This window comes from Sprattus sprattus (genome assembly GCF_963457725.1).
Source record: "Sprattus sprattus genome assembly, chromosome: 19".
Taxonomy (NCBI): Eukaryota; Metazoa; Chordata; class Actinopteri; order Clupeiformes; family Clupeidae; genus Sprattus; species Sprattus sprattus.
In genome coordinates, this window is record NC_137917.1 from 23,306,141 (window position 1) to 23,315,638 (window position 9,498).

The 9,498-nt window shown below is 42.0% G+C and overlaps 1 protein-coding gene across 1 annotated transcript in view; it reads left to right on the forward strand.

Moving 5' to 3' along the window:
- Nucleotides 1-4,123, forward strand: part of syngap1b (synaptic Ras GTPase activating protein 1b) — a gene marked incomplete at its 3' end in the record, with an annotated part of 76,910 nt that extends 72,787 nt beyond the window's left edge. The window contains exon 20 of the mRNA XM_080858084.1: nucleotides 3,782-4,123. Coding sequence (XP_080714210.1) covers nucleotides 3,782-4,123 — 342 coding nt within the window. The remainder of the gene's footprint in view (nucleotides 1-3,781) is intronic.
- Nucleotides 4,124-9,498: the final 5,375 nt, after the last annotated feature.

Here is a 9,498-nt window from a genome sequence, read left to right on the forward strand (position 1 = left end):
TTAAAGGAAACCGTATATGTGTGAAAGAGAACGTGTGTGCTTGACTGTGTGTGTGTGTGTGTGTGTTTGTGGCTACCATGTTTGTTTGTTTGTTTTTGTAATGTGATGATATAATTGTTTGTGTTGCATTTGTGAAGTACAGTTTGTATGTGCTGTTTTCACTTGGTGAAATCTTCGATCAGATATGTGTGTTGCCATTGTGGGCATTGTATCAGTACTGGACGCGAGTTGAAGAGAGAGGTATCTGGTATGGCATTCCTATTAGGAATTACACAATGTATGCTGTACTTCCACTGAAACTAATTGGAATGACATTTTTGGGATATTTGAGCTTAGCATACATAAATCCCTATGTGTGTATCTCTCTTTGTAACTCTGACGATCAGTGCCTTAATTGTTAGCTTGTTTGTGGGTCTGTTCTTTTTCCACATATCATGGATAGCCTTCTGTGTAAAATGGATCAAATCGGGTCTGGAATGATTCCGAATTTGGAGCAAACGATGCCCTCAGTACATGGTTTTAGACCCTGACCTGTGAGAGATGCCTTATTCTTCTTCTGGATGTTGGCTCTTGTGGATAGCCTACCCGTGACCGCATCCAGGAATAAGATGCCGCCATTTTGTTTTTTGCCCATTTCTTTTGTTTGTAGCGCAATCAATAGATTGTTGTCAAAAGTGCCGACAGCTTATAAGGCAGCCCTATGAATCTAGCCCCATGGGGACCCAACCAATGAGCTTCTAATAGGATCTGACAGAGATTCCACCATCCACTTCGACTGTCCTCATTTCACTCTATCTGTTAATGTTGCTGTGACTCTTTCAAAGGGGAATGGTACAGCATATTCAGTTCATTTGTTGTGATACCTTCAGTCCATATGAGTTCAAGGTTCTGAGTGAGAAGAGAAAAGCTCTGCTGATTCAATGGAAATTTGACCACTGTAATCCACCCTCAATGAATGGTAGGACATTGATGTTTGTACATACTAAACCCAACACTATTGTCCTCAACAATATGTACCTCCTGGAAGTCATACTTGTTGAATCCGGTTTTGGTCAGAGAAGCTCATGAAAGGTCTTTTCTTCCCCAGTGCTTCATTCACATTGAACAATCAATTTAATCATTTTTGATAATGCTTTCGGAGTCACTTGTCGTAGAGAAACTGAGGAGCTGTGCTTTTTTAAGTTCTGCTGTCTAATCTGTGTAAAAAACAAATGTGAGCGTCATACGCACTGCAGTGAAGGTAATGCTTCATTAACCTGGTGTACACATAGCAACCTACTGAAGTTCTCTAACCATAAGCTCTAATAATCCAACTGTTTTCTCCCCCCCCCCCACTGCTCCAACCCAGACCTCACTGAGAGAGACTGAGCTTGACGGCTTGCACAATGAGCTCCATTTTGTTACTTATAACTGAAATCATGACTGGTATTTTCCCATTGACGTTTCTCTGCGCCAATGTAGGTAAGAATAGACGATAAGACCAAATGAAAACCTTGGCCAATCAGCCTGTCCACACTTTCAACCCAGACTGTGAACTGTGTGTGTCAATTAGCTGAATGAGAAAAAAGCAACAGGAACCCCATCACTGAAATGGGCACGGGATTGAAAGTATGATTGGTGGCGTGAAAAAAGGTTTTAATTTGATTTAATTAATTTTGATTGAATTATATAATAATAAGAAGAAATAAATGTTGTAGACCAGGTCTATTGGCAAACATTATGGCTATGTTCCTACACTGTGATGTCACCTTTGCATGCTGATATGTGTATTGTAAGATGGTTGTTGGATATGATCATGAAATGATTGCCCTGTATAACGCTGTTGGGTGACATGGCAACCACTCTTAGGGAAACCTCTATAAAAGTAAGTATATGCAGACTCACTCAGTAGAGGATACAGTGGATCTCAGTGAATGGTTTGAACCTTTTTTTTTTTTTTTTGTGTCTTTCTTTTCTGTGGTTCTTACAGTAAAGTCCTTTCAGCTGGTAGGAAACTGACCTTGCCCAAGCCTTATCTTTTAGACTGAACATGATTCTGAGGGCAGGATTCTTCCATGCTCCCCAGAAGACAGAAAGTCAGAAATGGATGACCTCTCCGGCACTGTCCTCAGAATCATGTTCTATCCATTAAATTCCAGTCGTAGGGACTGATTTAATCCAACTATCCCCCGTCACCCGCCATCGCCACCCCCCACACACTCCACAACGGATGTACTATAAGGACCCAGTAACACACAGCCACTGTGGAGACCACCCAGCATACTCCCCTATTCACCCCTTGATTATAACCCCTACAGCATACTCACCTATTCACCCCTGGATTATAACCCCTACAGCATACTCCCCTATTCACCCCTGGATTATAACCCCTACAGCATACTCACCTATTCACCCCTGGATTATAACCCCTACAGCATACTCCCCTATTCACCCCTGGATTATAACCCCTACAGCATACTCACCTATTCACCCCTGGATTATAACCCCTACAGCATACTCCCCTATTCACCCCTGGATTATAACCCCTACAGCATACTCCCCTATTCACCCCTGGATTATAACCCCTACAGCATACTCCCCTATTCACCCCTGGATTATAACCCCTACAGCATACTCCCCTATTCACCCCTGGATTATAACCCCTACAGCATACTCCCCTATTCACCCCTGGATTATAACCCCTACAGCATACTCCCCTATTCACCCCTGGATTATAACCCCTACAGCATACTCCCCTATTCACCCCTGGATTATAACCCCTACAGCATACTCCCCTATTTAACCCCTGGATTATCCCCCCACCCAGCATACTCACCTATTTAACCCTCGATTATAACCCACCCAGCATACTCACCTATTCACCCCTTGATTATAACCCCTACAGCATACTCACCTATTCACCCCTGGATTATCCCCCCACCCAGCATACTCACCTATTTAACTCCTGTATTATAACCCCTACAGCATACTCACCTATTCACCCCTGGATTATAACCCCTACAGCATACTCACCTATTTAACCCCTGGATTATCCCCCTACCCAGCATAGTCACCTATTTAACCCTCGATTATAACCCACCCAGCATACTCACCTATTTAACCCCTGGATTATAACCCACCCAGCATACTCACCTATTTAACCCCTGGATTATAACCCACCCAGCATACTCACCTATTTAACCCCTGGATTATAACCCCTTCCCCATCCCTTTCTTTCTCTGTCTCCCTTCTAATCCTCTGTTTGTGTGGATGTTTCTCATCTCTCTGCTTTATAACTCATTCTCCTCTCTCCTCCTCCTCCTCCTCCTCCTCCTCCTCCCTGTCCACCACTCCTCCAATCCCTTGTCACCTCCTCCTCTCTCTTCCTCCTGTCTCTCTCTCTCTGACTTTCTATTTCCTTTAATATGGTTTTCCTTCTTTTTATTCAATCTCTCCTTATTTGGATCCTTTACATGGTCCATACCTCTTGCTTTGAACGTTTTCTCCACCACTGTATTGATCTACTTCTTCTCGAGAACTTCCCTCTTCCCTCACCGAACACACTTTTGTTCTTCTCTGAACTTTTGAGTTCTCTCTTTGTCTCTCTCTCTCTTTTCGCATGCACACCTCACCCATGACTCTCTGGCTCTTCTTGGTTGACCTTTGACCTTTGGCATCGACCCAATCCCTCGTCCTCCACTTCCACACTCCATGTGCCCCTCTTCCGGCCACTCCCTTCTCCCCCCCTGTCCTCTCCTCTTCCCTCTCTTCTCTGCTTCTCTTTCTCTCTCTGTCTTGCTAGGAAGACCAGCTTTCCTCCTTGGGTTCAGCAGACGCCGGTGTGAATAAAGGAGGAGGAGGAGGAGGAGGAGGAGGAAGAGGAAGCATACTCCTTGCAGCTGACCCTGGAGTCTCTTCTTATGGAATCTCCCCAGACAAACCCCCCCCTCTGAACGGAGTCCTGTCCCCCCCCTCGGCCCCGTCGGGCCTGTCTCCTCATTCCCCTCCTCACCCTCACCGCAGCCAGAATGGAGAGCTCCGTGGCAACCAAAAATCCATCCCAGTGTCAGTCACAACGGCAACTAGCCCCCCGGCAACCGAGACCTCAGTGTCTGGCCAGGCAGAAGGGGGAGCAGGTCAATAACAACACCAGGCCAAATGAATGAGAGAAGACCCAGAGCCTAAAAAAAAAGTCACCCTAATTTCCCTAGAATAGCCCCCTCGTGTCGGCCATTTTATTTTTTGCAATCCTGTGCTCAGACCAGAGAGAGAGAAGAATTCTGTGGGGGGCAGCACATATTTTACAAATAGCATGAACAGAAGAGAATCAAGGGCTTTCTGGAGACCTGATCTCCAAAGATCCAAAAAGGCTTTGGTCAATATCTGTCTTTAGAGACAGGTGACTATACTTTAAATCTCCTGGATATCATTGGAATATCATATTGTTTTATTTTTTTCAAGAAACCTTTTATCAATCCTTTTACTTGTTGACCACAAGAAGGTTAATGGAGAAAGCAAACGTGAACCCACAAGTAGAATCTTGATTATACGGATTCAGTCGTAGTTGTCTTCTGTCTTGAAAAATGCTATAAACATCCTTTGGTGAAGACGTTCGTCATGTGGTCTAGCTTCCGTAGTGCCTTTCAGCATCTATAAACAGGGTTTTAAAAAAGTAGTAAAATGTGCTAGCAATGTTATCACACTAGTGGTTGAATCACACAGTGTAATCAGAAAATCAAAGAGAACTGTCAATGCGATGCCATTTTAACAAACCTGTGTGTCCAGGGCAAGACAAGTCCACTTTTGGTGGATTTCAGAACTTCAAACACTTGAGGGAAGTGGTTATAGTCATCAAAATTGTAATTATCTTCTTTTTTTTGTTCAATTTATTTATTTTTCGCCGAACTGGACTTGCATTGTTTTCTCTTCTCAATCTCAGAACCTGATGATGATTACTTGGTGCTACAGAAACGAACCGTGCCATTTCCAGAACACGTCTGTGTCATAGCACTGCCTCTCATTCACTCACTGTCCATCTGTCCTCGTCTACACGGCGCCTCTATTATTTATGCTACTGTCTAAATGTCTGTCTAAGTGTTTATATGTGCACCTATGTGTGTGTGTTTGTGTGTGGGTGTGTGTGTGTGTGTGAATTTGAGAGGGGTAGAGAGAGTGAGTGGAAAATATGTAATGTGAACGTTTGTTTACATTGATGTTCATGAAGTGGAGTAAAAGGTGGACTCTGTCAGGTAAACTATTGCCTTTCAATCAAAGGAAAGGGGGCAGGTCATTAGTGTGACATAATGGCAGGTATATATATCTGTATATGTATAAAGGAATAACATCTATTTTTCTATGTATGCGTCACTATATGCCTCAAGAAAGCTGTCAATGAGAGCATTGTAAGTGCCCAACTGAGAATATCAGTGCTGACAAATAATGTTTGAAAAGAATTATTTGGCTGAAATGTAAGTTCTTGTCATTAGTTATTGTAAAAATGGTTTTCGCAGAGGTGTATGATTAAGGTATGTCACCATTTCTACTCTTTGATTATCCCTCGACTGATCCTTAGTAACTCTTCAGGCCCTAAACTCAGAAAGATGCTCCTAGGGACTTTTCTGTACACTATAAAATTGTACCTTAAAAGCATGCGTGATATCTACAGTATTGTATTAAGATGGACTGTGTTTAGCATATATTCAGTCTTGTTCTATGTTATCCATCCTTTGTCCCATTTCTTATGTATACTGTCCGTTGTTATGTTTGTTTGGAAAAGAGTGACTTTATTGCCATTTTGTTTTAACTTTGCGCAAGACATCCATATATGTGTGCATTGTTGTGCTGATGCAACTAGCTATTGCTCGTCATGCGCTTCTAGTTTCATGGAAAGGACGCAGGTTAACCCACGTCTCCTTTTTTAGTTGTTTTGCAAGCGCATACACTAGGCCTTACAATAACGTACAAATGCAGCGAGCACAGCATGCAGTGTTGACATGCCTGTAGGATTTTGATGTGCAACTGGCCTATGAAAGACAAATCACACAATAACACTATTAAGCTATAATGTCCAGAAGAGCATCTAGCCAGGGGAAGGCAGGAACTGGTTATGCCCGAAGAGTGAAAAATAAAGACATAGATCGAGGGCTATCATTTAAATGACCTGTGCTGCATCTAGTAATAAATACAATGTGTTACAATAGGGGAGATGCACTGTAGGATACAGGGTTGACAATGCACAGTGCCATGAATATACCTCAGACAAAGCATTGAGAGACTCAGGTAAACAAACCATTGCCTCACACCTGAACATAAACAGGCAAAAACAGTAAATGAATGGCTGCCTCTGAGTGGTCGATCCATCTATCGGAAGCAATGATTGGATAGCACTCTACCAAGCTCCTCCCCTGTTCTTCTCTCTCTATCTTCCTTCTCTCCCTCCAGCCAATCACACAGCATGATGGAGGACAATCGGGAACCTGATTGGCTGATGCAGCCAGGGCGGTACTCAGGATGGCCTGGCCTTAATTCAAGGGCACTATCTCATGATTGACAGAAGGAGAAACTGAGGCTCTTATCAAACTCTGTTTTCAAAACGGAAGCCTCAGTGCCAAAGTGGTCCCCAGTGTGAAGATGTGCACAGAATACTATGAGTATCCACTTCTTTCTAGACCCCCAACCCCCTCCCTCCCCCATCCCTCCCCCCTTTCTGAATGTGTGGATGTTTTCCAGTTTGGCGTCCATGCTGGGAAGTGTGGTTGTGTTGAGAAACAAGACGAGGCCTTTGTTGTCTTAAGCATGCAAAAGACCATCTTTCCATGATGCCTGAAGAAGGCCAGTTTGGATGGCCGAAAAAAAAAAGTCAAAGAAGGCTAAAAACAGGTGCATGTTAAAAAGAGGAAGTCCTGGGGTAAGATGTTTCAAAGGTGCTTTGTTAATTGTTTTCTTTTTCTTAACAGTATTTTCAATTTCGTAACTCGACACTATTTTGAGTTCATTTAGTAATTACCTCCATTACTCACTAACAGGCTTCTTTGGACCATCTTTAGTTTTTGCTCTTTTTCACTCTGTGTCTTTGGTGATTTAGAGGTAACAAAATATGCACAGGCTTTAGTCAGCAATCACTGGCCTAGAGTGCATTTTTCTACTGTGGAGGTAGTGGAGTCTGAAATCGATGGACTTGGTTTTATCATTTATATAATACTCCTGATCTTGAAATACTTACATTGAGATTTCCCAGTGCAGATATCAAAAACGAGTGACCGTTTTCCTCAAGTATACTGCAGGAATGAGTCCTTTTTATTGATCAACCAGTTGACTTTAAAGACAGTCTTTTTGCCAGAACAACCTTTTGAAGAGCGTTATCTTCCTGGACAACATAACCGAGGGGAAAAAGAAACTGTTGTTTTACCTGCTCCCCCGTTTCCCTTCTTTAAGGATTTGAACGTTGCTGTGACTTGTATCCTCCACCTCCTCTCACTGCAAGAGAGGGAGTGGATCCGATTCGATTTATTTTTCCTTTTGTCTCGACAATCGCCGTGGAGCTCTTCAGATGCGGACGATGACAATAACTATTTTGGAAGTATGAATCCAGTTGTTTTTCAGCGACTAGCCCCTGATATTACTCTGCTTTTAGTTTGGCTGCAGCGAGTCTGATCAGTGTAGAAACAGAATTCTGGAGCCAGGTTTTCCGTTTCAAATTGATTGATTTCTTTGAATGGACTCCAATGCCATGCAGCCTATATATTCCTCTGCTTCCTCTGTTTGCCACCAGAAAAAAGTCTACACATCAAGCATAGAGAGAGATGATAACAGTTGATGAGTTGTTGGTGAATGTGTGTGTATATACTGTGTGTGTACAGTCTGTGTGTATATACTGGGTGTATGTGTATATATGGTATGTGTCTGTGTATATACAGTTTGTTTGTATATGCAGTGTACAGAATGATTTTTTTTCCTCAGTATTCTTATCTCTCTCTTTGTTTAATGAGAGTGTATGTGGTTCAGGAGAAGACCTAGCAAACAAAGAGGCTAACAGAGGCAATTAAAACAACTTGGAAGCACTTTTTTGCACAGACCAAACGATCTGAGTCTGTCAGTGACATCATGTATCACCCTAATTCTCCCTTATATTATGCCAGTGTCTGGCTTGCACTCATTTTTCTCATTGATTGAGGCATTTTCAAAGGGCCTTTGGGTGATCAAGCAATGTTTGTACATATATAGTAACTACAATATATATAGAATATTAAGGAAAATATTTCCACTTGCATACATTCTCATTGCTATTACTCCTTGTAAGTGCTACGAGTATTTTTGATGGTTTGAGTTATTTCCCCCCCCCCCGTTCCCAATCAGTTGTTCCTGCAGTGCACTGCAATGCTTTGTTAGCTGGCCTCTGGCTTAGTTGCACTGGGCTTGGAGTTTTGATTCATGTGTACCACAAGCCCCATATCAAAAAAAGGTTTTGCCACTAACCACCTCCTTTATTGAGCCACTCATTATTTTGAGCAGGGTGGGCTTTCATTGCCAGTGTTACTTGCTGAGCAACTCTTCCACAGTGAAGATTGAGAAAAAGTGTTTATTTTTGCCCTTGTGCATGTATAGAGTGAATCATGAAGTGTGCCTCCTTCTAATGTGCCCTCATATGATCTTTTCTGTCCATTCGCCAGCCATATCCATGCTCTCTGACAAGCCATAAGCCCCCACCCCTTAAATATCATTTTTTAAATGGACAGACATTTGAGGATATTTTGTACATATAAATGGAAAGAGTGGTATTTCAGAGTGTATTGCCAATGTACATGGATTTGTTATGAATGTTGATATACTGATTATTGAATTATTGTAATAATATTAATATTATCATTATTACTACTATAATTGCTACTTTCATTTCATTCTTTAATTTATTTGATGCAGTGGATAATAATTCCCTCATTTCATTTTGAATAAGCTGGAATTTATATTTTTGGGTGGGTGAATCACAGAAATGAAAATAATAAAACAAATAAATAAAGAAATAATTAAATTCTTAACAAATCATGTCATATGACCTGTTTTGAAGTTTGTTTGCACTCTCCTCAGCTCAGTTTTCATTTCATTAGCCTATATTGGTTTGCCAGAGGTTTCCCTCCCACTTGTCCTTCGATTTACCTATGTCAAGAACAGACTCTTACTGACACTCCAACAACAAAACTCTAGGCCTATAGTCTACCAAAGTCCGTATTATGTCTCTGAGGCTACTCATGCCATTCTTGTTTCCCACTTTTAAAACTCATGAACTGAACTGGCTTTTCAACTAGCTGAAGAACATGTTGCCGAGTTAAAATTTTATGATAGATTTACACGTTTTAGATACAGAGTTGGATATAGAATGTTTTGTGCATCTATGTGTTTTCATCATAGGCCCTTCTGATTATCTTATGGAGAGAAGAGGCAACCTCTCGATACCCTTCCACCCCCCACCCGAACAGGTCGAAGGTGCAGCTTCAATTCTCGCGATGTTGTGGCGGACACTGT